Source organism: Phascolarctos cinereus, unplaced genomic scaffold (genome assembly GCF_003287225.1).
Source record: "Phascolarctos cinereus isolate Bilbo 61053 unplaced genomic scaffold, phaCin_HiC Scaffold_2;HRSCAF=192, whole genome shotgun sequence".
Classification (NCBI taxonomy): Eukaryota; Metazoa; Chordata; class Mammalia; order Diprotodontia; family Phascolarctidae; genus Phascolarctos; species Phascolarctos cinereus.
Genome location: NW_027555625.1, coordinates 301,223,813 through 301,251,737, shown reverse-complemented (window position 1 = coordinate 301,251,737; position 27,925 = coordinate 301,223,813). Strand labels below are relative to the sequence as shown.

General features: G+C 43.3%; 1 protein-coding gene across 6 annotated transcripts in view; it reads right to left on the bottom strand.

The window, feature by feature from the left end:
- Positions 1-1,324: 1,324 nt before the first annotated feature.
- The window catches only part of DENND1A (DENN domain containing 1A), a 691,139-nt gene continuing 664,538 nt past the window's right edge, over positions 1,325-27,925 (bottom strand). For 3 of the 6 annotated variants that reach the window (XM_020967516.2, XM_020967513.2, XM_020967515.2), the window contains 3 exons: positions 14,618-14,743; positions 5,548-5,809; positions 1,325-5,008 (listed from right to left, as the gene is read on the bottom strand). In XM_020967516.2, the coding sequence (XP_020823175.1) occupies positions 3,704-5,008; positions 5,548-5,809; positions 14,618-14,743 (1,693 nt within the window). In that variant the 3' untranslated portion in view covers positions 1,325-3,703. Of the gene's footprint in view, positions 5,009-5,547; positions 5,810-14,617; positions 14,744-27,925 lie in introns of those variants that run through there. The other 3 variants (XM_020967517.2, XM_020967518.2, XM_078150134.1) reach the window with 2 other exon arrangements.

Here is a 27,925-nt window from a genome sequence, read left to right as displayed (position 1 = left end):
GGTCTGGGATTCTGTTTGCATACTTCTTTGGTATCCTGCCCAGCACCTCACACTGGACTGAGCATACAGCCAGCATTCGATAAATACTTACTGATCTGACCTGATATCAAATCACTATTTACATCCCAGCTAGAATCCAAACAAAGTTCCTGTATCATCTCTTTCCTGGTGAGAGAGCAACACATATTCTGAAGATCTCCAGAAGCAACTTCCTGAGCCCCTTGCTCATTCAAGGATAGGCTGAAGGCCCCGAAGAGGAGAAATTTGGGAGGTGAGGCGGTGGCACAATTGGTATCTTTCTATAGCTGAAGGACTGCTATGAAGACGAGGGATTAGTCTTGTTCTATTTGGCCCCAGGCGCAGAACTAGGAACCTTCCTTATAGGAAGGATGTCTTAACAATGAGAGCTGTCCACCAAGCAATGGATTGCTTCTTGAGGTAGTGAGGTCCACGTACTGCGAGTGTTCAAGTGATGGAGAGATGACCCACTTGTCAGTAATGTTGTAGAGGTTTATCCATTCTCCAGGTAGAGAACTAGACATGACCTCAGCATTGTCTCCCAGCTCTTGGATCTTTTGTAGTATATTCTGTAACCATCATCAGGGCAGTAACAAACAATCATGGCTATTCTCTTGGTTTGTAATGAAAGTTTTTAGTTTTGATCCAACTTCTCCAGTCACTGCTTGGCTCCTAAGCACGCACAGAAGAAACTGGATCAATTGTTTCAATACAGAAGCATGGGTTAGTTAATTGATTAGCATGTATTTCCTTCACTCTCATAACTCAGGCACGGATGAAGGTGTGAACCCACTTTGACAAGCTGGGCTCCTTTAAAAAATACAGAACTTGGGGTTTAAACTAATCAGCTGGCATAACGCATCTGCATCAGCACCATGGAGGGTTTGAGTTATAAGGGACCCTGGAATACAGGATGTCAGGGCTAGAAGGAACTTCAGAACACAAAAAACTATCAATGAAATTCCACAGGCTTTGTAACTGCTATAACTTTGCCAGCTCTATCTCCTGTAGCTAAAAGGGATCATGGAATACAGTGTTAGCACATAAAAGGTTAGAGCTGGAAGGGCTTGAAGACATGGTGTTCTCCCACCTCCTCATTTTAACTAAGGAGAAAATGACACCAGAAAGAAGTGGCTTGTCTGAGTTTACAGAGTCATGGCAAAGGTGACACTTGAAGCCACCTTCATTACCCTTCAGCTCAGTGATTTTCCCATAGTACCAAGCTGCCTCCCTTTTTTTCAGCCCTCCCAGGCCTGGAACCATGAATATCAAAGAAAGTACTTTGAGACCAGGTAAACAAAAGATGTTCTGTCCGAGAGGATTTTATTGAGCTGTCACAGAAAATTAATTCCCAGGTTTGCAAATTCAATCCAGTAAGTGAAGAAAGGTACATACAGTGCTCGTATGTGGACAATACATTGACTACTACTTCCACCCAATTTCCGCAGCTGTGGTTCACAAGATGAAACAGGAGCCATCTGTCCTTACAATGGTCTCAGCTTCTTCAGTGTGCTGTTCATGTATGCCCTTCTGACCCAGCCTCAGTCTGAAGGGCTCCCAGTGCTAGACATAAAAGAGGAGAGTGGAAAGATGCCTTTCCAGGATGGGGAGGGGTGTTGTGCGTGCCTGGGCATGACTGATATATCCCTGGGCATGGCATTGATCCTTGGCACATGCCACTAAGGGGAGAATGAAACCATGGAAATCTAAGCATGCATTGCTTTGGGGGTCATTGTGATTGACCTTCTATTCATTCCAGTGTTGGGCTGAGCAGTCCAGTCTGGCCTGGCTTAAGGAACAAATTCAAAGATTCAAGTTCTTCATCTAACTCCAGTTGATGAGGCAACTTCCCCTTCTGAATCACACATGCTTTATGGTTGAGGACAAAGCTCTGAGAGACTACTTCTAGTCCCTGAATCCAAAAGTGACCATCTGATTTGCCAAAGGAGCAAACATTCCCAGAAGTCAAGAACGTCAGTGAGGCCCACATGGCTCTCCCTGAGCTGTGGACAACTTCATGATTATGAATAGGATTACTTGGGTGAGGCTCAGAATCCAGGGCACATGATTGCTACAGCAGCAGGCTTCATGGACGAGCCAGCTCATCCAAAATCAGGAAATGAAAGACCAGGTCGAAATGTGAACAATTTCCTTTGTCCTCAAAGGTTGTTGTTGTTGTTTTTTAAACCTAGACAGCCTGAATAAGTTTCAGTTCAACCATCAAGGCTTGCCCCCATCCAAGACATAACGAATTGGATAAAATAAAGAAGGGAAAATTACAGATTAAAAACACCAAAATGATCATTTTCAACTTAACTCAGGTATGGGAGAAATAAGCACTGGCTCTGCTCCTGGAGAGAAGAGGCACAGATTTGAGGCTCTTCAAAGAGCTAACCCTTGACTTCATCTGATTCTAGCTAGAGGGGAGGGGAGGGGAGGGACGGATGACTTTCCCCTTCTCTCATCAAGAAGTAGCCAAAGAACATCTAATGCGGGCACAACGGTTTTCTCCCCACTCCCCTCCAAGATCTCTTTTTCCCCCAAGCCTCTCTCCCTGAAAGCAGGGGTAGGTGTGAAAGGAAGACCTCGGTGGGTCCTAATGCCATCCCACGTAAGGGAAAGTCAGCAGCATTAACCCAAAGGCTATCTTATGTAGCTGGATGTTTTCATGGGACAAAACTCAGTGTGGTTTTTGACTCCAGTCTTTTTCCTCTTAGGCTGAACAGGGCCACCTCCCAGGATAGATAGGTCAGAAATGTCTGGGTCCTGTCTTTGATAATAAAATAAGCTACTTTGATATCCAGTTCAGATATGGCCAGTTAGGACACTTACATATCATATTAACATAGAGCTATAAGAGCAAGGGTATAATATAAGGGCTCCTCTTAATGACTCCTTCTGATGTCTTTTCTTAAAATCTTCTAAAAATCAAAGTTGCTGGTGTCCAGAGCTGGCTCTGTGCTGTTTTCCTGAAATAGGAATTTCAAGGATCGATGATCCCTAGCATGTTGAATGACAAAGAACAAGCAAAAAAATAATCCAACACTTCCTAAGAAAGTGAATGTGGTTGGATGACTGGGTCTCTACTTCTAGGCAGGCTTTGAAGAGTGTCTGAGATGAAGATTGTCCAAGAACAACAGAACTTAAATCTTGAGACAAGGAGTTGGGGTGGGGAGAGCAGGGAGAGCCTTTTCTGACACTCACTAGGTTTTAATTGTCTTGAGTAAGGCCATGGGTAATACCGACATCCTTACCGGTCCACAACTGTTGGGCACGGGGGGACCTGACCAGATAATGGGCTAAGAGAAAAAAAATTGGCTCTCCTGCTGGTGGGAGTGGTATCAGAAAGGAGAAACTAATTACTAAGGGGATCAGTGCAGAAACCCATGGGAAGGATAAAGCCAAAATGAAGCCAAGTCTCATTTCTGATGGCAGTGGCAAAAACCTTAGGAAGAACTGGACAAAGTTGGGTTTCATTGAGTCAAAATTCATTTCCATCAGTAGAAACTGCTTGGAAGTCATAGCTAGGGAAGAGGAGACAGGGAGAGGAGAGAGTGGAGGGAATTATTTCTTTACAATAGCCAGTTAATTCTTCATGCTTCAAAACTGTTGGATGTAGACAAACCCCAAACACCTTCCAAAAATACACACCCCTGTCTACCAGCCTCAAATTCTTCTTTGGATCTTACTCAAAAGTTTCCCAACGCTTTCGAAGCTGCTCCACTTTTCCTTGAGTGGGCGCAATCTCCTGCTTGGTCTTCTGTAACAAATCCTCAAATGGATCCCTCGTTTCTTTGGGGCCTGAAGACTGTAATATTGGCTCTAGGCTATTGAAAGGCCTAGGGGGAACCACTGCAGGGTCTCCAGGTCTCAGGATCAACCCCTGCTTGGCCTCGGCTGGCCTTGAGCTGGATCGCACTAGGGGCAACGTTCGGATTTTAGAAGGGCCACCCAAGTGGCTGGGTTGGCTTGGGCCACCTTGGGTAGTGCCATGGCCTGGTGGTGGGCAGGAGCTGACATGTGGCCCTGGGGGAACCTGGCCAAACAGATTAGGCATCGAGAGAGCCGAGAGGCTGGGCTGAGGTCTCTGCGGGGTATAAAAGCCGGGGCTGGATGCCATAAAGTTGGGAGTGAAAGCCTGGCCCAAGGAAGCTGGAGAGGGAGAAAAGGGCCCCCCAACACACTGGGTCATAGACACTGGCAGAGGTGTTGGCACATGTTGGGCAAAGGGGTTGAGTGATGGCTGGAGGAACGGGGTGGTGGCTGAAGCTGAAGGGAAGCCCAGCTTGGGCACAAATGGGGTGGATGAAGGGGTGAAGTCGCCCATACCACAGGGAAAGCCACTTGTATTGGAAACTACAGAGCCAGAGGGAGCCCTGTCTGGCCAGCTGGTCTTTAGAGGGTCTAGGAGAGTCAACAGGTAATCACTCTCACAGCCTGCAGGGTCTGTGACCACACGGACTGGCTTGAGAATATCAGTGGCACTACTAGGCGTGGGGAGAAGCCTTGGTAGGGGTGGCAGATAACTGAGAGGTGGCTGACTTTCCAGATCCCTAGAGAGGGCTGAATTCCCAAATGCCTCTGGTATCAGTTCAGAGGTGGTGTCAGAGGGCCCAAGGCCTGGGGTCTTCCCAGGCTCAGTGGTGATAAAGGGTTGAAGCTTTGCAGGCCGGGCTGTAGGTGGTGGGGGTACAATGCCCAGCTCTGGTGTCTTCCTTCCCTGAGGTCTGGGGATGGTGATGTTACCCTGTGTAGGAGTGGGGGTTTCCTCTTTCTCTCCATGAGTCAAGATGCTATCCCGGCTTCGGGGTCTCCGAGGCAGAGAGGGGGTGCTCCCTAGAGATGCCAGGGGCCTTTCCGGGGAAGACTGAGAATGTTTGGTAGGAATGGCCATGTCATCCTGGCCCATGCTCCACAGTTTGTTGTAAGGATGGGTGAGCTTCAACCCAGGCATTATTCTGCTTCTTTCGCTTGAGCACAGGTCCATTCTCTATTCACAGAACATAAGACAGAGGTTTAGGATCTATTTTGGGTTTCACAACATAAATAGAGAGAAAATGCCAATATATCGTAAGCTTCTTTGTCTTGTAAAATAAAATTAAATGAGATCATCTCAAAGGTGCTTTCTAGATTTAACATCCAAAGTTCTATATTCTAAAAAATCTATGTTCTAAGGTCCCTCTGAGCTCTGACATTCTAAATATTATGTTGTACCATCCTACCTTCCAGGCCCTGTCCAGGCATGGCATTCTATATTCTAAGATCCCTTATAGCTCTATAATTCTATGTTCTAAGATCCCCCTTTGAACTTAAACAGTCTAAGTTCTTGTTCTATAGTGCTATATTCTTGGAACTTTTAATGTTCTAAGGGCCTTCTAGCTTTAATGTTCTAGATTTCCTAATTCCAATGCCTAGTGTTGCCTGCAGAAGGAAGATACTTCCATGCAGTGTTAATTTCTTTTTGGGTGGTCATTAGCGGAGAGGGGGTAGCCAACAGTCATTATGCCTCACCCCCAACTTTGGCCATACCTGGTAATCAAACGTGCAAGGCTGGTCGCCCTGATCCTTAGGTGGCCTGAGGTCTTCTAAGCTCTTTGCTTGGCTCAGGGGCTGAGGCAGCTGCTCTACCTCCAAACTACTGAAGATGTCCTCCAGGAGGTTGATATCTGCAATTCTGTCAGGGGGTGGTGGTGCAGGAGGACCCAGGGCTTCCTTTGCTCGCTTTTCAGGGCTCCCCGTCTCTTCTCCATCTGCACTGTCTGACTCTCTCAGGACTCGGTATGGCAGAGGCCTACGAAGAGACAAAGTCTGAATTCCAACCAGATACACTTGGAGTTAGGGTATCCTTTCAGGGAAGATTACATTTTTTAACCCTAAGCAAATTAGAGGAAGCATGGGATAATGGAAAAAGCACTGGACGAGGAGTCAAGAAATTTAGGTTCTAGTCCTCACCCATCCATCAATTGCTGTGTGAAGCTGGGGAAAGTACTTCTTTTTCCTGAGCCCTTGTTTTACAAAATGGAGCTTAACTTTACTAGTTTCTTGCTAGGTAACTTTATCCCTCTCTGGGTCTCAGGTTCCTCATCTATTAAATGAAGATGTTGCACTAATAGCAGGGGTTCTTGGTCTTTCGTGTGTCCTTTTTTGATCTGACTCTGGGCCAGGCTGGGTCTCTGCTGCTCAAGCCCCTTGGCAGCATGGTGAAGCCTGTGGGCTTTGTGTAGGACATATCTGGGTGCATCTGCACAAATACTGACAGAGAGATTCCTTTTCTGGGGTTCTCCTTGGATGATGCCCTAGCCAAGATCCATTGGAAGAAAATTCGAATTTTGTTTTTTTCTATTTTGGACTATAATTGGATAGTCTATTTTCTGATGTGTTTCCTTTTCAAGTCTGACCAGTTCATTTGACCCAATTTATGCTTTGAATGCTTTATATATTGATATCTTTTGTATGACACTGACCATTTTGAATATGGAAATGAATATAAGCAGACAGGATTTTGCATCCCTAAGATATTGGTGTCTAATAGTTTCCTGGGAGCACACCATGGGAGCTCATATATGTAACTTTTCTTTTTTTTTTAAACATTTGAGCAGACCTAGAGCACTTGCCTTATCATAATGTGAGTCCAGACAACTCACTGAGATCCTTATGTACTAGAGGTCATAGGATAGGGTTTATCTGATGACCTAGAAATCTTGAGTAATCAACCCTAAATATGTTATCTCTTTTGGGGAGCCCCCAAATCCATTGGGGACTTTTGGAACAGGTTTTCCTTTTTAAGTTAGCTTGTTTGTCCTAGTGAGAGACAACCTCCACTTGGATTTAAGGAATCTGTGGAGAAATTTTGGGTGCTCTCTGGTGTTTCACAGATATAGATGAATCCCTCTTTCCAGGCTATGCCTATGGGTTTCAAGAAGAGGGGCCCCTCCCTGGGAGAGGGAAAGGGTTAGTGCTCTGGCCCCACTTGTGCCAGGAGGTTTATGTTGTTACCCCAGCAACAAAACCAAAGTGGTCTGCTTTCTTACTTAAAGGGTAAGGGGGTGACTTCCAGTAGCCTCTGGTTCCTAGTTCCTATGGGGATAACTCTATGTGTTCTGAGGCTCTGTAGGGACTAGGCTTTCCCTCTGAAATGGGAAGCTTGATTTTCCTTTCCCTGTTCTTTTCTTTATTGTCTCTGGGTTGATGAAGGCCTTTGTAAACACCAAAATGAATGCTAACCTTTGAGAATTTTAAAAAATGATGTCTGCTTGCTAAAATTGTATAACCGCAATTTTGGAAATGAGTGTAATAGCCAGGTCCACCAGCTATGGGAGACCTGTATCCTTGTGGAACAAAGTTAATTTTGGGAATTGTTTGTGAACTATTCCATGTGGACTTTGCCAAAAAAAGCATCCTGGTTGATTTGCTGGTGACAGCAAATATTTAACTGTGGGGAGAGCATAAGGGAAGGAGTTTCCTCCCCACCTAGGTGTAGTCACAGAAGACTAAGAATGTAATTACAAGGTATTAATGAGGTGTTTAACTGTAGAGATGCTGTTTACACCATGATCATTTATGAGGTGAAAACACCTGTTCAATTGGGTCAATAAGGGAAAAATGTGATTGGCTGAATAAACAAATTAGTGATGGCTCTGTGGCCTTTAAAGAGCTAAGCTTTGGAAAAATCTCAATAGTTTGGGGGTGGAAGAGATTACAAGCACTGGGAGATGCCTATAAAAGAAGAGAGAATTTCTCTTTCCTCCCCCATCAGTCATATAGCTCTGAAGGGTAGCTATTTTAACAGTAGGAAACACTCATCCAGGGTCTGTGTGACTCCTGGCAACAGAGAAGAGAATTGGGTTATGAAGAGGAGTAGATGCTGGGAATGAAACAAGGCAATTCAGCTAGTAGAGGAGCTGTACCTAGGGAAAAGTATGTAAGGACTCCACAAACAGAGGTCTTCCAGGCCCTGCAGTATCAGAAGTTGTAAAAGGCCTGGGCCACATGTGTGTATCCTATCTCACTACCAACATACTCTAGGTTTGAGCCCACTCTGTGTGTAGTTAGTTGTGTGAGAGTGTACCCTAGGTTTATGGGAGGAATGTTTTGTACCTACTATTCTTACTACGCTAGCTTAGTAAATGTCTTTGTTAAGAGTTAATTGAATCTACTGGCTGATTGTTAATGGAAGATACACTGTTGAGGGCTTATGAGTGTTAGAAGTAGAACCTGACAAGGTTACTCCCATAGCAGCTATCCTCTGGGGAACCAATCTGTGAGTATGAGTTAGAGGGAGTGCCCCACAGGAGATGTTATGCCATAAAGTCACACAGGAAAGCTATCTGGGCCCAAGACCCAAAGTCCAGGCAAGATGTTAAGAAGTTAATGATTATTGGAGCTAGGATCCAATCAGGATGAGTTGCCAGCATAGTGTCCTCACACACAATTTTCCCAGGCACCTTACCAAAACACAGGAAGAACACAAGGGGATTTGCATGCGCCTGGGAGGGGAAACAGTATAATGTGTATCCAATTAACAATAAGACCTGACATGCCTTTCGGAGGTGATTGGCATCTGATTGGCAGCTGGTCTCACTGTGGCATTTAAACAAGGTTTTAGATTAAGGGGGGAAATATTTGTGAAGGGAGAGAGAAGGGAAAGGTATCGTTGCAGAAGCCTACCTTCCCCCCCCTCAAACGCAGCAAATCATACACATTCATGAGCCAAATGTGTCTGAGTTCATCTTTCACAAGCAGAAGAACAATAAACAGATGCAGGCTGGGAGGGGGGCCACACAGCTAATGCTGGTGGCTTGTACTGCACACCCTCATGCTGCCCCCCCTCCAATGGCATTTGGTGGCTAACAAGCAGTCCTAGCTCATTAATGGTTACATGAAGACCCAGGGCTGAGGGAGGCTGAGGGCAAGGGTCACACAGGCAGGGAGCTGTGCAGCTGAGCCTTGACTGGGAGGTGGGGGGAGGGTGAAAGGAAAGGGAACAACAAACAGATCGGGGAAGGCAGAGGGGCTGAGGGCTCTGCAGAAGCATGTTTCTATCAGGGCAATATTCTTTTTACTATATGTGCGTATGTGTACGGGCACAGTCTCCTTCCCTGACTCATACCCCTTTTCCACATCATATTCCATCAGAGGAATGCCTGTAAGACCTTTGGGAAGTCACTCCCCTTTCTTGGACTTAGTTCCCAAATCTGTAAAATGAAAGAGTTGGAACAGTTTGACATCAAGGTCATTTCTAGCTCTCACATTCTATGTTCTAACTTTACCATTCGATGTTCTAACATTCATTTGCTCTGAGGTGCTTTTCTAATATTAACATTCTGTATTCCAATGTTTTATGTTCTAAGGTCCCTCCCAGCACACACATTCTAGGGTTCTGTAAAAGCCTATCTACATGGGACCGAAGAGGTTCCCTAACTCTGGGGTTGCTCATTTGCTCTTGTGAAATTTCTAAGCACTTCTAACTTCTTGTCTGCTTTAGTGACAACTTCATCCTTCAAAAGGTGGAAGAGTCAATAAAGGGAAATTCTCTTCCAGATATGATTCTCATCAATAAGGGAGCAAATAGTTATTGGGGTGAAAATGATGAGAATCTTGGGGAAGGGGGAGTGACCACTCCTAGTGTTTGTTATAGATGAAAGGAAATATGGGGATAGTCTGATATGCCTCTTAGATTTTGGTAAAACAGATTTCAAAGAGTTCAGGGGAAACATAGGTGGGATCCCATCAAATAAAGTACTTCAGGGGAAGTCAGCTGTAGGGGGATAGGAGATGCTTAAGAATGAGATTCTGAGGATATAAAGGGAGACAATTCCAATGAGGATGAAAAAATGGGGTTTGCCTGATGATATCAATATGGATTCACTGAGAACTCACCACCCAACTTAGACTGTAAAAAAGGAATATGCAGAAGATGAAGCCAAGCCCTGGTAACAGAAAATGACATGAGTGTGGCCTGGTCTTGTAACAATGCTGTGAAGAATGCCAATGCTCAGGATGAGAAGAGCAAAGGACAACAGAAAAGTGTTTTCTGTTTTGTTTTAAAGCTCTATTAGGAGAAAAAGGAGGATCAAAAAAGGGACAGGACCTTGGGATGGGATGGATGGCACAAGGGTGACTGACAACAGAGAACAGGTGGAGCTGCTTGTGGTTATTTTGCACGTTTCCCCTGAAATGGAAATGGACCCTTGTGATAGAAATGACAGAACAAGAATAACCGACAGGGAGTTGATACTCAAGACAAGTAAGGAGATTATAAGAGAGTCTCTTGGCTGCCCTCAATGAATGCCATTTGTTTTGCCCAGATGAACACCCCCTTGAGGTCCTGAAAGAACTGGCAGGTGTGACTGCAGACTCACCACTGTGAATCTGTGATATGGGAGAGGTCAGGGAAAACAGGAGAGATGCCACGAGACTGGAGAAGGGCAAAAGTCCCAATTTTCACAAGAGGAAAGAGAACAGTCTTCAAATTACAGGCCAGTGAGCTTGACTTCAATTCCTGGGGATATCAGAACATAAAAGAGATTGTTGATGAATGTCTAGAAAGAAAAGGGAAGAGCCGACCTGGCTCAATCAAGCACAGGTTGGGATATTTGCTTTCTGGACAGGATTATTCTACTAGTACATGAGCAGAATACTGTGGGTAGAGTTCACCTTGGTTCTAGCAATGCTTTTTAACAAAGGACTCTCTTCTTGTGGAGAAGAGAGAGAAATAATGGATTAGACAATAATACAATCAGTTGGATTCTGAACCAGTTGGAGACAAAGAGTAAGTTGTTAAGCATTCAATGTCGATGTGGCAGGAAGTTTCCAGTGGAAATGTACAGGAATCTATGCTTGACTCTGTGCTGTTTTTTTATCTTTGACTTGGATAAAGGCATACATGTTATATTCATCAAATCTGCTGATGACATAAAGTGAGGACGTATAGCTAACACATCGGATGACAGAATCAAAATCCAATAGGATCTTGAAAAGCCTAGCACTTGGGCAAAAAAACCCAAAAAACAAAAACCACCGTCACAAGTAGCCAGATGTGGCAGGCACAGATAGATAGTGGTTGTTCTGAAAAAGGCCGAGAGTTTTAGCGGGCAGCAAGTTCACTATGAATCAGTAGTGTGATGTGGCAACTAAAACTGCTAACGAGATCTTGAGTAACATAAAGAAGGATGCAGCTTTTAGAATCAGGGAGGTGACAGTTCCATTGTACTCTGCCTTTGGCAGACTACATTTAGAGTACTGTATGATTCTGGGGACCATGGTTTGAGAAGGACATTGAGAAGCTAAAGAGTGTCCAGAGGAGGACAGCTAGGATGGCGGAGAGCCTTGAGTCTATGTCATATGAGGATTGGTTGAAGGAACTGGGCATATTTAGTTTGGAAAAGAGAAGACTCAGAGACGGAAACATGGCAGCTGTTTTCAAGCATTTGCAGGATCATCACGTAAAATGGTAAAGAGGCTAGATCTGTTCCATTTGTCCACACTGGGGCAATGGGTAGAAGTTGCAAAGAGGCAAACTGAAGCTTGATACCAGAAGAAACTTCCTAATGATTGTTGCTGCTGAGTCATTCAGTCGTGCTTGACTCTTTGTGACCCCTTGGACCATGCTGTCCATGGGCTTTTCTTGGCAAAGATACTGGAGGGGTTTGCCGTTTCCTTCTCCTAACAGAGCTATTCAAAGGTGCAATGGCTGCCTTGACAAGTGGTAGGGTCTTCCTCCCTGGAGTCTTCAAGTAGAGGCCAGGTAATGACTTGTTGGGCGGGTTGTGGTGGAGACCCCTTTTGTTTAGGGCTGAACGAACGAGATGGCTGCTGAGGACCCTTCCTACTCTCAAGATTCCGTGATTCTCTCCTGCTCTCCAAAGCTACCAAGCAGACTGTCCTCTCAGTAGTCCCAAAGTACAGAGCTTGGGCAGAGTCACCTCCTAAGAGTTCAGTCTCTAAACCCCTTACTCAAGATTGTACGCAGCCTTGCAAATGTTCCAAGACCTCAGTGTAGTTACTTGTAGCTAAAGTGAAGGAAAAGGCACTATCACAGAACCTTAGAAACAGCACCATCTCCTGGCCATGACGTTCCTCACATCTTCCCCAGGTTTCTGGGACAATTGTGTGTGATCTTAATGGGTCATACACACTCCCCATCTTGACATTTAAACTCAAAACTTGTTACTAGTGACAGTAGAAGTTAATTTACTTAGAAAAATTTCCCCCTCTGAACTTTAATTATGAGGATGGGAACAAATTGATCTTTAAGGTCCTTTTCTGTTCTAACATTCTATGTTCTTTATTCTAACCTAGGTTTTAAGGTTACATATGGATCTACCAATCTGTGAGCTAAATGTTACCAAAACAGATGATCTGTGGATTAGTACATAAGCAAGTCTCATCCAGTTGTATGAGGCACAGAGAGCTTAAGTCACTTGCCCAAAATCACAGACAGTTAATTTGAACCCAGGTAATCCTGATTCCCAGACCTTTAAGGCATTCTATTCACTATCCCAGGCTTAGTGAAACTTAGTGAAAGGTTTTAATTATAGAACAAATTAAGAAATAGAGGTCTCACTTCTTTCAAGTATAGTATGTTTATGATCTAAGAGAAAATGGGATCTAAGAAACAATATGAGTTCTGTTAATTTTTAGAATATGAAATTTAGAATTGGTCAGTAATACATAATAATGCATTAAACTTGAAAGTGCCTTGATAAAAAATATTCAACTACTAATTTATCCTGGATTGAAAGGTATATCAAAGAAATCCTTTATTCTTTGAGCCTTTAGTATTAAAAAAAAATCAACTGATTTCAGACTAGATTGTTTGTTCATAAGTTGGAGGTTAAACCTTCTTCACTAAGAACCATATATACCATACTTGAATACTCCAAATGATTGGGATTCAAATGAATAAATTTTTACTATTTGGGGGGCCAAGCTAATATGGTTTCTTTTCTTTACTGACCATCTGCTGCTACAATGAAACTTCCATGCATCACAGCAAAGTCTCCAAGCAAGAATAGCCCTTTAATGAGGCAAGATGGTGTCGTGGAAAGAGACTGGGAATCAGGAGGCTGGTCTTACTAAGAGCTCCCCATGTGACTCTGGGCAAATTATTTTGCTTCTCTGGGCCTTGGTTCCCTAACCTATAAAAAAATTGGAGGAAGGGAAAGATTAGGACTAGATTATCTAGAACCATGAAAGTTGAGAGCTGGAAGGAACCTTAGATATCCAACCCTTCCATCATATAGATGAAGAACAGAGAGGGAAAGGGACTTACCTGAGACCTCTAATGTACCTTCTTGCTATAATAGTCTATGTCCTACCATTCTATGTTTCAAAGTCCTTTCCAGCTCTTACACTCTTTGTCCCAAAATCGCTTCCAGGTCTAGTATTCTGTGTTAAGATCTAGTTAGGCTATAACAGTCTCTGTTGTGAGATCTGTTCCAGCTGTAACATTCTGTGTTCCATATTCTAACCATCTCTGTTCCAAATTTCACCCCAGCTCTAATGTACAATGACCTCTAATTCCAACACAAAGCTGTTCCCATCTATACATCAGGACCCATAATCAGCAATCTGCTATTGTACAACTGAGCAAGCTTCTTTCCAAGGACGGATATGCCCAAATCCTGATGAAAGCAGCCCTTATTAAAGAAAAAATAATTTTTAAGGTCCACACTTCTGATTCAAAAAATAGAATTCAACATCAATAAAAATCAATGGGGTTTAATTTTTTTTTTTTTGCCACAAAGTCATTTCCTTACTGACTTCATTTTTAATGAATTATATATGAACTCGATAAAAGTTTGTTGTAGTAATTTGGTTTTCAGTTAAGTTAATTGAGATGGGCTGGCCAATTGGCAAAATTGGCAGGTTTCTGCATGTGGGCACTAAAATACATCCTGAGGTTTGGCACGGCATTCTGATTTGAGTATGCTGCTAGCCAAAGGTCTGTTAATTCCTGGTGAGTGCAGCAAATGTTATTTGTACCATACAACAGATTAGCTAGAGAGAGGCAGATCAGTCTTGAAATTAAAAGACACCTATGAACAAAGCCCCAAACTCCTGTTTAAACCAACAAAGCCAGAACATAAATGATACAAATAAAAGTATACACCACAAGCTGTAATAATGTAACAGAGGAGATGCCTGCCTAGTGGAGTGGCCCAGGCATGTGTCATGCTGGAAGCTGGTAGCCGAGGAGGAGGAGTCTTTGATGGAGGGTGCTAGGAAGGCAGAAGCAGTGAATGATGAATCATGATGGGGGTGGGGGGACGGATAGAAGAAGGTGTTTGGGGAGGGAGAGGGAAACTTGAAAAAAATGGATATCATGGGGAGAAGGCAGGTGGGGGTGGGGGGTGGGGTCCATCCCTGGAAAACGGCAGAGCATGCTCCGGCAGCAGACCATTAGCTCTTTATATCCATGAGAGGGCCAAGGCAAAAAAAAAAAATCCGTGCAAACATCCCATGCTTTAGATTTGCACAGACAGCAAAGGCCAAACCATGCACCAGAGACCACAAGCAGGGTCATTGAGCAGAGCTCAATGCTTAACACTAACGAACCCAGAGAAAGACACAGAGGAAGAAAGAGGGAGAGAGAGACCATTCAAAGGGAGTACAGAAGAAGAAGTTGTCAGAATAGCCAGAGAAAGGGTCCTCTTCCCGCTGATCATCATCAGAGGAGTCTTCAGAGAGAAAGACCGTGTAGTGTCGCAAGGGCTTTACCAGGCTGAAGGAAAGAGGGAAACAAAAGACAACAAGAAATTATAAGATGCCTTGATCAGAGTTAATCTTTGATATGAGGAAAGGGGAAAAAATGGAGAGGGAGAAATGCAGAATAGAAGAAGCAATCCCAGCTCCCCTTTTCCATGCTACAGCATCTACTCGAGGGGAGGCCAGTCCTGGGACTGACCGGGGCAGCTTGTCATCACATTTGAGGAATACACATCTCAGCTTCCCAGTGACATCCTGGGTGCCCCAGCACTACTGCAGCCTGGGCTGAACTTCCCGGAAAGCTGCACCCCATCTCCAATCCCTGGAGCTGTGGCAGCCACACATATCAAGTTCTCAGTGAAGAGAAATTCTGAATGTTGAGTCACACTTCCCCTCTATAATGGAAGCACATCATAAAATTGATGTGCTTTTTAAACCTCTTTTTTTTGGAGGGGGGCAAAATGCAATGAAACATCAAAAAACACATGGTTAAAGGTAAATTGAGACATACGATAAATTCTAATGAGACTACTTAAAGTGTTAAAAAATGACTATACAAGACATCTGTAAAGTGACAGTGTTGGGTTAAATGATCTCTATGGTCTCTTACTGCTCTAACATTTTATATGCTAACATTCCATGCTGTAAGGTACTTTTCAGCTCTAATATTCAATATTCTAGCATTTTATGTTAAGTCTAAGGTTCCTTTTCAGCCCTAATGGTCTATGTTTCAAGGGTCCCTCAAGGTCTAAGAATCTATGACTCCACGAGAGCAAAGGGCACTAAGGGTCAATTGGACATCAGAAAGAGGAGTAGTAGATTACAAAGAAACTGAATATCTGGTTAGAGGTGCTACTCCAAAGAGGTGCATGCACAGCAACAGACCAACAAACAGCCAACCCTATGGAGAAGGAATATGGAAAGGCAATGCTTTGCTGATTGCTGGTGGCTCTTTGGAATTCTCTCTTAGATGCCTCTTCAGAGAGTCTTTTTCATCTGTGATATGGTGATTAAATATTAATTATTATAAAAAATACATCTGCCTCGTCAGCTACCTATGAGCCCTACCTCTAAACACAAACACATATACGGCATATATAAAATATCTCCACAGTATATATGAATTATACACTGACCAGAACTCAAGTCAGACACTTACTAAGGCATTCCCCTCCCACAACTCCCAAGACCTAGAGACAGAGACAGTGCCAGGTTCCATAAAAACAATGGAAAGAAGAGTAATCTGGGGTTCATACTTTGTTGTTATTAATCATACTTGAATCACTGCTATTGTTTCCTAGCCATTATAGTCACGTGAAATAGTTGGGCGTGTTTTTTTTTTCCCTTTCTTTGAGCAGAAAAGACCTTGCCTAAATCCTTCTACCTCATTTCTTCTCACACAAGAGAGAACTTGGGCTTTGGTTGCTCCTTTCTTTGTCTTTGAGGCAGCCCATGTTTCTGACTGAGTACAGAGTCAGGCAGGAGTGACAGAGCCTAAATGAGCAGGGAAAGGGTTTGACCCAACAATAAAAGGATCATAAACTCATATGACTTTAGAGTTGGTAGGGGCCTTAAAGATCATCTAGGCCAGAGGTGTCAAACTCAGATAGAAATGGACCCTGTGGGCCACATGCTGACTTAGAAAACCACAAATTAACATCATCTATGTTGTGTTGAATTTTAATTTTTTGTCAAACATTTTTCAATTTTGTTTAATCTGGTGGTGGCCCACTTGGAAGTTGGGGAGCAGCAAGTCTGACACCTGATCCAGTCCGACCTCATCTTTTCACATTTAAGTAAACAGGCACATAGAGAATGAGTGGCTTGACCAAGACTTTGGTGGAAGAGATTGGATTTAAATCCAGTTCTTTTGATTCTCAATTTAACATTCTTTCTATTACCCCAGTAACAATGAACACTAAGACATTCCTACAGAGCTTAAAGTTTATAAATCATTTTCCTCTTAAGGTAAGGAAAGTGGGGCTGAGGAGGCACGGGACTTATCCAGTGTTACATGGATTGTGTGTAGGAAGCAGGGCTGGAATGCGGGTCTTTTCACTATACCACACAACCTCTTGTGGGGTCTTAATGAGGCTTTCTCCCTTAACTGGTCAAGGAAGGTGGGGCCAACACTCATCAGAAGGAGGTTAGCCATAGATTATCAGGAGACAACCTATTTTCTGTTTTACCACATGCCCAGACAGACTGGTAGACCCGCCTGGTTCACCAGTCCTGCTGTCCATCCTGTTGCTGGGCCATCTGGCTTGCTCTGCTCCTCTCAGCATCTTGTCTCATTCTGATTTATGATGTTCCTGCTTATAACTTGGTGTTTTCTGTTCTCCCTTCATCCACCCCAGTCATTAGATCTCCAAAGCCTCACAATTTGCAGGTACCTCCTTCCCCACCCCAGGTCTGAGACCAAGGCAGCTGTCTGTTAACCCAATGTCTCCTACAGACACAGATAAGTCCACTAGTAGATGCCCAAGAGCCACAGCATCTCCTCTGCTCATACTACTCTTCCCAGCTGTATGGCCCCAGGCAAGTCAATTCAGTTCTCTAGCATGTGTCTTCTCATCTGTAGAATGGGAATGATGACATTGTAATGGTGCTTCACAGAACTGGACTGAGCAAATGAGATATGGAAAGAGCTTTGTGAATCTTAGAGCATTTTATTCATGTTAGCTGTTATTATGTGAGAAACAGTATTAGGTTGTGGAGAAAGCAAGGAACTCAGGAGAGACTGGAATTGGAATTCTTCCTTTGACCCGTATTAGCTGGTTGTCCATAGGTGACCTTTTTTGAGCTTCAGCCCCATTAAACAAATGAGGATAGTAATACCTATGGTGCTCCTTTCACAGGATTGTTCAATTCAACTCAACAAACATTAACAGACTCCTAAGTGTAAAGTGCTATGTGAGGTTCTGGGGATACAAGGACAGAAATGAAACCCTCAAGATATTTAGATTCTACTTAGGAGATAGTGTGTGTGTGTGTGTGTGTGTGTGTGTGTGTGTGTGTATGTGTGTGTGTATGTATGTATATATGTATACACATGTGTATATGCATATATATACATATATAAATGCAAAGTAGATTCAACATGGGGATGGGGGAACACAGAGAAAGTTAGAGAGGGGGAGGGAGGGAGGGAGAGGGAGAGAGACAGAGACAGAGACAGGGAGAGAGGCTGAGAAAGACAGAGAGAGGAAGGGACAAAGGGGGGGGGAAGAGAGAGAGAGACAGGCAGGGGGGAGGGAGGGAGGAAGGGAATGCATTAATACCTGGGGAATCAGGAAAGGCCTTATTTATATAAGAGGTGGCACCACAGTTGTGCTTTGAGGGAAGCCAAAGATTCTGAGGTGGAGGGGAGGAAGATCCAGACAAGGAGAGATGTGGTTTCAAAGGCATGAAAGTAACAGATGGAATGTCATGTATGAGGAACAAGTAGTAGGTCAGTTCAGTTTGACCAGAGCAGAGTACATATGAAAAGGGGTAATATTAATTAAATGTGGAAAGGTAGATGGGAGCCAAACTACAGAGGCTTTAAATGTTGGAATAAGGACTTTGTATCTCATCCTAAAAGATTTCTGAGTCAGAGGGTGACATGGTTTGATCCATGTTTTAGGAATATCAACTGGCAGTATCTTAAGAAGTAAATTGGAGAGGGGAGAGAATGGAGGCAGAATGACTAATTAAGAAATGATAATAATCCAGTTGAAGGATAAGGGACTAAACGAGAGTGGAGTCAGTGTGGCTGGAGAGGAGACAGATGTGAAAGATATTGAAGAGGCAGAATCCACAAACCAGTAACTTATTAGATAGGGAGGATCGAGGATGAATCTAAGGCTGTGAACCTGGGTAGCTGGTGAGATCATATCTATAGAAATGGGGATGTTTGGAGGAGGGATGGGTTTTGGGGAAAAATTCTGTTTTGGACATTTGTAGTTTGATGTCTACATAGCTATAGAGGTTGAAAAGTCCAGGAGGCAGCTAGCTGGTACTATGAGAGGAGTTAAGGTAAGATATTAAGGTTGAATATACAGATACAGGAATCATATGAATAGAGATAATAACAGAACCCATGGAGGCAGATAAGATAACTAAGGTACAAATATATGGAAAGAAGATAAGAGGGCTCAGGACAGAATTTTGGGAGATGGCCAAACAGTGGCTGGGAGAATGATGATTCAGCAAATGAAGATGAGGAGAGGTCAAATAGGTGGGGGCGAGAGGGGGGGAGAACCAAGAGAGATTACCATCACAGAAGTTTAGGGAGGACGGAGATAAAGTCCAAGAAGAAGGAGGTAACTAGCAGTGCTAAGAACTGCGGAGAAGTCAAGAAAGATGAGGACTGATAAAAAGCCATTGGATTTAGTAGTTAAGTAACCTTGCAGAAAAGAGCTTTTGTCTTGGGGTGGGGTTGGATGACAGACTGCAATGGATAAAGAAGTGAATAGGAGGAGAGGAAATGGAGGTGATGGGGATTTCTGGGAGTTTGGCTGTGACAGCAAGAGATACAGGACAATAGTCTGAGGGAACGGCAAAGCCAAGAGATTTATTTATTTATTTAAAGGATGGGGACGACCTGGGTATGTTTGTCTAGAGGAGAAAGTGCCAGGAGAGAAAGAGAAAATGAAGATGAAAGAGAGAGAAGGATCCTCTCAGGGGCAAGTACTTGAAGAGAGGAAAGAATGGGCTACAAAGCTAATACAGGAGAGCACTAGCTGATGAATAGGAATTTTGAGGTGTGGTTTGGGGAAATGGAGAACTCATAATGCATGATGTTGATTTTCTGGGAAAAGTTAAGTGGGAGGAACCTCTGCTCAGAGGAAGGAGGGAGGAGGTGGTGAGAGGTCTGAAGATCAGAAAGAAACAGCTGTGGAGAGGGCAGTAGAGAATCAACTAGGGGACAAGACGAGAATTGCTCGGAAGCAGTGAGGGTCCAGTTGAAATCAGACAGCATAAATTTGTAATAAAGCCAGTTGATACAGAAGAGACTCCAGGAGAATCCAGCCAGCCGTATGAATAGGTATGGAGGAAGAAGATGGTAGAAGTAACTCAGGTTTGGCAAGGGGAGACAAAATCAAATGAGATAATATATATAAAGTACTTTGTAAAAATAAAGTGTTTTATAAGTGTGATTTCCTATTTTTACTACTCCTGGGCATTTAATGGGTCTCAGGACAGTTTGCACAGGTTAGAGTGGAGATAATCTTCAGGAGTTAGATACAGGGGTAGGAACCTGCAGCCTCCAGGTCACATGTGGCCTTCTAGGTCCTTTGGCATGGCCTTTAGACTGAGTCCGAGTTTTACAGAACAAATCCTTTTATTAACAAGATTTGTTTTGTGAAGTTTGGATTCAATCAAAGGGCTGCACTTTAGGACCTACAGGGCCACATGTGGCCTCCCACCCCTGAGTTAGAACATCTCCTTCCACTGTCCTTAAAAATCTCTTAAGAGACAACTATGTTTTAACAACAACAACAATAACAATAGCCACTCCCACTAAAGTTTTCACTCACCCTAGTTTACAAAGGCTGTGCCAATGGCAACATTTACCAATTAGGGAAGGCCTCCAGTAGGGGCCTGGTGACAGACTATCTGTTTATCATCCAGTAATCAGCTTAACTAAGTTCAGGGAAATTCACCACTAGAGGACTGGCCGCTGGGTAATGAACATTTTTGGCCATAAGAACTCACAAGGACTGTCTACTAAGGATTGCAAGAGTTGTGTTGGTGAAACACTCACGTGAGTAAGAATCAAGGTTCCTTGACGAAATATGAAATCATATATAATACATAAGCATGAAATAATAGTTCCCACTTCTATAGCACATACAGTTTATAAAGTATTTTCCTCACTACAGGCCATTTTACAGATAAGCAAGACAAGGCTCAACAAGGTGGAGTGACTCACACAAGGTCACATGGCTAGGACGTGAAGAGCCAGAATTAGACCCCAGGTCTTCAGATTTCAAGCCTGGTGATGATTTTTCCAGGACATGCTGTTAAGCTGTATTCTAGGCCAACCTGACTTTTGCTTTTCCTATCCATGCACTGTGCAATCCTCCTCTATGCCTTTGCTCCTACTGTGCCAACCCATTAGCCCTGACCCCACGTTTCAAATCTGATTCATTCTTCAAGATCCAATTCTAGTGCTACCCCTTCCAGGAAGTCTTCTCTGGTACACCCCATTCAGAAACAATCTTTGCTTCATCTAGTCTCACATTTTGAATTGAACTCTTAATATTTATTCTCCATTATATCTATTTGTATATAAGCTACATAAGGGCAGGGATCATATCAATTTTCAATTTATCTCTCCCATTACCCAGCACATAGCTCTGTACATAGCAGGTGCTCTATAAATAATAGCTGAATGAATGAATGAATATGCTCTTAGGTTGCATGAACATAAACACAGTGTCCAGAACAAGGAAGATTAAAGCTTTCTTGAGATCTCTCCTGGTTAGACAATAGCTGTTTAGTTTTGGGTATCGCATTTAAAACAGACATTATTGAACTAAAACACACAGAAGGGCAATCAGGATGGTAAAAGGATGCAGAACCATGCCATATGAGTTAGCCTGGAGAAGAGAAGATTTAAGAGGGAACATGGAAGTGATCTACCAGCATCTGAAGGGCTGTCATGGAAGAGAGAATAGACTCATTCTGTTTCAGCCTTAGAAAGCAAAACTAGGAGTGATGGGATATCAGTTACAAGGAAGCCGATTTTTGGCTTGATACTACAGAAAATTTCCTAGTAATTAGAGCTATCCAAAATTAGAATGGGCTGTAAAGTAATGAGTTCTTTGTCATTTGAGGTCTTCAAGCAGAGGCAGGGACACAACCCCTTGCCACAGGGACATTCTGGGGAGGGGTGAGGAGGGTATGTTCAGGTAGAAGCCTCTGAAATCTCTTCCTTCTCTGATGATCAATTCTTCAAGAAAGAATGTATGTAGGATTCATGGTTGGGTCAGATTAAATGAAAAACTTCAACAGGATTCAAATTCATTTCAAATTCTTGACAGGGCACTCTCTAATTAGTTTTTCCTCCTGTTTTGAGGGAGATTGTGAATAATAGCTTGACACATTCGCTAAATTCAACTCAGCTTGTTAGCAATTTCAGGAAACATGGGAGCAAAGCCCTTTTCCTGTTGAACTGGACTTTGATATCACAAGGTGGGGTTGCTAGAGAAATGCACATGCTACTGGGGGGGCAAGGACACTTGTACCTTAACATTCTATATAATGGAATCTCCCTGTTGTTTTATGTCAAGTCACCATCTAGCCACATTTATTATGAGTCATCATTTTGGCTGGATCAAAGACAGAACAGGTAGTTGTTGTTGTTCAGTCCCGTCCAACACTTTGTGAACCCCATTTGAGGTTTTCTCGGCAAAGACAATGGAGTGGTTTGCCATTTCCTTCTCCAGCTCATTTTACAGATGAGGAAACCAAGGCAAACAGGGTTAAGGGACTTGCCCAGGGTCACACAGCTACTAAGTGTCTGAAGCCAGACACTCAAGAAGATGAGTCTTCCTGACTCCAGGTCTGGCACTCTACCCACTGCACCACCTAGCCATATTCTCCCTCAAACTTTAAGATGTATTGATGACGGGGGAGGGTGACTTTGGCAAAGAAGTACAGTATAGTGTCAAGAGCTCTGGAAGTCAGGAGGGCAGGAGTCTAATCCTGACTTAACCACTGACTTGCCATGTGACCTTAAGCAAGACACTTATGCTCTTTTTTGGTCAGTTTCCTCCTCTGTTAAACGAGAGGATTGACCTACTTTATCAACAAAGTATTTCCCAAATTTAAAAGTCTATAATTCTAAGAAAGAGCTCCATGATCTATGAAAGAGTCAATGGTTTGTTTTTCACAAGCAAAAAGAGACTGTTTTCTAATGCTATGGCAGATGGTCAAGTCAGTTTGAGAGCTATAGTCTTTGCTGAGTTGTTAAAAATAAGGAAGAATGTTAGAGTTAGAAGAGACCTTACAATACAGAATGTTAGACCTGTAAGGTATCTTAAAATATAGAATGTCAGCACACAGAGCCTTAGGGATGGAAGGAAGCTTAGTGATCAGTTAGTCCAAATCCCTGATTTTAGCTTGAGCTCATTTCCTTTTCTTGGAATACAGTATTCCATTCTCTCCAACAATTTCAAATGAATGTGGAATAATCCTATTACTTGAAATGCCTTTCCTTCATCTTTGAAGGTCTTACTACCGGATGCTTGCAAACTTTCTTGTTACTGAAACTGTTAAATTTAACTACCACTTATCTTGGAGTTCGAAGTACAGGGCTGCTGTTGTTCTTCCCCCTCCTGATGGTGATCTATGGATTCTCTTGGTCAATGTTTTGTTGTCTGTATTTAGAAGTTCCAGACATTTTTCATGCATTGTTTTCTGCATTCTAGTACACAGGTTTTTTGATTTGTTATCTTCTTCAGGAAGACCTGTGATCCTTAAATCATCTTTGCATATCCTGTCTTCAAGGTCAGTTGTTTAGGCTTATATAAAATTCATGTATTCTTCTAAGGTTGTTGCCTTTTTCTTCTCTTCTGACAATTTTCCCTCTATTTCAGTATTTGTATTCTCCAAATCTGTTATTCTTTCTCTCTCTCTGCTTCTATTTCCTTGGACAGATTTTCCCTTATGTTTTCAATTTTTCCTACTCCGCGGTTTGTATTTTTAAATTCTATGTTGAGAACTTTTAACTTTTGACCTACATTTTTTCCTAATTTCTTTTTAGAGTTTTGTTTCTCTTTTGAATCATTCTGGAATTTCTTGTGGTTATTCCATATCTCAGAAGTTCATAAGACTCTGTCTTTCATCAGGTAACACTAGTTTATTTTCTTTCACATTATACTTGATAAATGTGTTTTTGTTCTCTCTGAGGTGTTACTCATTTTTCCTCCTGTTAATTTGTTGGCTTCTGCATTTGTTTTCATTCAGGCCTTTCCTCTTGATTCTTTTGGTGTTTCAGCCATATTCACTGTATTCCCTATCTTTCACTCTTTTGTCCCTCCCCTCTCTTTCTTTCTTTTTTTCTTTTTGGTGAGGCAGTCGGGGTTAAGTGACTTGCCCAGGGTCACAGAGCTAGTAAGTGTCAAGTATCTGAGGCCGAATTTGAACTCAGGTCCTCCTGACCACAAGGCCAGAGCTCTATCCACTGTGCCACCTGGCTGCCCTGGTCCCTCCTCTTTCATAAATGCACAGATTCTTGAGGCTGGGCTGCTAGGTTGTCTTAGCTTCCTTATATCAGTGGATATGGTGGTCAGTCAGGCCTGTTGTTCTCTGCCCTGAGCAGCCTCTAGGGAAAGTGGACTTGCCCCAGCTGTATTTCTAGGCAGGCCCAACGCTATGTTTCCCCCTAACCTGCAGCTCTGCCTGCTACACATTTTTAACTACACGAGATTGCTCCTCCCTCCCTTCTTTCACATGATTGGGCAGAATCAGCCTATGCCACTTCTTACAGAGGAGGGGAGGGGCATGTGTTTCAGGAAAAGTCACTACCACGAGGGATTTTTATAGGCCGACCCCGAATCATACGCCTTTGGCATATTTGTGCTTTTGGTACATTAAAGTACTCACTACAGCAGGTATCAGATTCCCTGGGAGTTAAAGACGCTGAATGGGAACTCTACAAAAAGTTCATGGAATGGTTACTTGTGTGAGGGTGGGGTGGATTCTGTCCTCTCATCTGGTGGATTTAGCTATAATCACTCTATGCCTGGCACACACTTCCTTTCTTCTGAGGTTTCAGGGCTGGAGAAGTTTGTAGCAAGCAACTCTTTGGGCATTGTACTGGTCACATCCCAACCCCCTCATTTTATAGGTGAGGAAAACAGGCCCACAGAGGTGAGAAACAGCGGATGAAGACTTTGGGCAGGTTAATGGAGAGTTGTGCTCTGAAATGACCCAATGAAGGGGGAAGGAAGGAAACAATGAGGTCATCATCAGAGATAACAGATATCATTCATTCTCTGTTTATTATCCATTTTGTACACAGCATTGTGCTGTGTGCTAAGGAAGTGTAAAGCTTTGATAGTGCATTATCCCTGTCCTCATGAAACTTACCGGCCAGTAGAGGAATAAGGTACAAACACACAAAACTGTGATATGTTTTAATCTACGACAAATGTGTTTTAGAGGTATAAAAATAAGAGTGCAATAAGAGGAGAAAGTCATTACCAAATGAAGGGGGCAGAACAAGGAAGGCTTCCTAGAGGAGGTGACCTTTGAATCGAGTTTCCAAACAGGAACTTTCCTGGTGTGATGTCAACCTACCTCCATCTGCTTCCTTGGGGAAAAGGGGGCTGGGGAAAGGGGAGAGAGCAACACTCCATCAATGGCATCGAAAACAATGAAGAGAGAGGTGTTGTGGGGGCTTTTCTCTTCCCCATTAATACCAAGGTGAGTTTTAAAAGTCAACTTATTTAAATTCAGCTCCTGGTGTTACTCCCCAAAACATACAGTCAGATATTTGTCAAAGATAAAGGATGAACCATTGACGACGGCCGAGTTTAAATTTTTTATTAGCTTAAGGCAGTGGAATCGGGTAGGGTGTGTGTGTGTGTGGGAAGCATCTATTCTCTCATTAACCCAATTCAGCTACTACCCTGCAGTCTGCCACCCACCACTTGCTTGGATTTTATACACAAAGAGCTGTCTGTGAATAGGCAGGTCACAGGGAGCCCAGCTCCACAGCAAGCACTGCCGTTGCCTTCGAGGGGCAAAGCAAAGCTTGCTGTCCATCAGCGCGCCAACCCTCATCATCTCCACATGACTGCCCCAGCCTCTGCCTACCTAATCTCTTCGCCGAGTTCCCATGCAGATGACTTGCTGATCTCTTTCTAATGTTTAGTTTAACATGTCTCCCGTTAGCCCCGGCATATGACAGGAGTGACAGCCGCGGCTGTTACTTTTAAAATATCATGTCAGCCACACAGCGCCACCGAGCCGGGGATGTGCTCCGTGGCGCTCGGCAGCGCCGTGATCGCACAGGTTTATTTTTTAATGAGGACGATCTGCATCTCGGGAGTTTTTTTATGTGTCAGGATGCGTGGACAAATCGGCGGCACATCACACTGGCCCGAAATGAAATGCTGACAAATGTAGGTATTTCAAATTTAATTGACACTTAAATGTACTTGAGATAAAAAAAAAATCCAGGGAGCGGTGGGTCTCAGGCAGTAATGAAGGGGATTCTATAATCATTTTTTAAAAAAGGATTATTTCATTCCCTTGTGAGGAATCTTTAATTTGTATATACATTAGCAACTTTTGGCTCCCCTCTGATTATGTGTCCCCTAGAATTCTCGTTGTAGCTCCCGTTTCTAAGGTACAGTACATTCCTCACAGCAGCCCTACAAAGTAGTCAGTAGAAGCATTATCATTCCCATTTTACAGACATGAGAGACTGAGAATCAGGGAAATGAACGTATTTTACCTAAAGTTATATAACTGGCAGGTGTTCACAACAGAAATGTGAGTGGAGATAGTTTGAGTCTAGTTTTCAGGCTATATTACGATTCCTAAGGCATGCAGGGCCTATTTGGTGGGCTAGACCCAGGACTAGCTGGGGCTTGAGAGCTACACGATGACCTAGGAGAATTCTAAGTTTCTCCTGGGTTGAGGGTAGATCATGACGGTGAAACGCAATGGGACACTATTTTATAGTAAGTTTCTGGAGTACTTGGTGGTTTTCAGTAAAGAGGCCACAAGTGAGGATACTGAAGCCCAGAGAGGTATAATGACTTGCTTGGGGTTGCACAGCTAGGAAGCAGCAATCAGGATTTGAATGCAAGTGTCCTAACTCCAAATTCCATGTATAGTCTTTCCCCACAACATACTGGACTTTCTATTAGACTGACCTCTTACTAGATTAAGAAAGTCCTTAAAGACAAGGGCTCTGGCATATAATAGGTTCTTAATAAATACTCAATTGATTATTCAAGCATCCCCAACTTAGCTATTCGTCAAGTATCTTGAAACAACACTGCTGATATGTTTCCTTGTGCCCCAGAGACAGAAGCACAACAGAGAAGCTAAGGCCCAACAGAAATCCAATTCCCATAGATAGGAGCCCTGAGTGACAGATGATGTAGTCCTGTCCCCATGATGGCCTGCTCACAGGAGTGTGAAGTCTCTGGAGCAATGAGAGAGGCCCTTCCCTGAGAGCTCACTCTTATTACAACAGACCACCGAATCACAGAATCTCAGTGTCTGAAGAGACCTTAGGGGTCATCTGGTCTAATTCCTATGCAATCTACTCCAATGGCTTTCTATTGCCTCTAGGATAAATATAAAGTGTTTAGCTTTGAAAGCCCTTCTTAACCTGGCCCAAACCTAGTTTTCCCGTGGCACTGGACAATACTCCTCCTCCCACACTCTGAGATGTAGCCAAACTGGCCTCTCTGTTCCTCACACATGACACTCCACTGTCCAGCTCTGTGCCTCTGCCCTGGATAGCCCCAATCCCTAGAATGCACCCCCTCCTCACAGAATCCCTCTCTGCCTTTAAGATGCAACCAGGAACTATCTTCTGTGTGGTCAGTCACCCCAACGACAACTGTCCTCCCTTCTAAAAAGCCTTGTATCTACTTGTATTCCCTCACTTTATGCTTATGCTGTGCCTACTTATAGACGTACTTCTTGTTCCTCCCTTCTTCTTCAACCCCTTCAAAATGTAAGCTCCTTCTGAGTATGGATGGTTTCATTCTTTGTCCTTAGATGCCTAGTGTCTAGCACAGCACCAACCACATAGTAGGTACTTAAATGCTTGTTGATCGATTGATACTTGAGCAGGAAACTGTTCTATGGCATCATTAACAAGCAGTCATTCATCCTCCACTTGAACTCCTCCAGAGACAGGGAACCCACTACCTCGTGAGTCAGCCTACTCACTCTGGGTTGACCCTAATTGGAAGGGTTTCTTTTTCCTGAGAGTGAGCCAAAACCTGTCCCTGTGCAATGTTTACCCACTGTTCCTCACTAAGCCTTCTGGGACCAAGCAGAATAAGGCTGACTCTTCTTCCCTATCACAGTTCTTCAAATATTTGAGGACAGAAATAATGTCTTTCCATCTCCAGAATAAATATCCTTGAGTTCTTCAACTAAAAAAAAAAAATAACATCTAGGTGGTACAGTGGGTAGAATGCTGAACTTGCTAGGGAAGTCACTTAACCTCTCT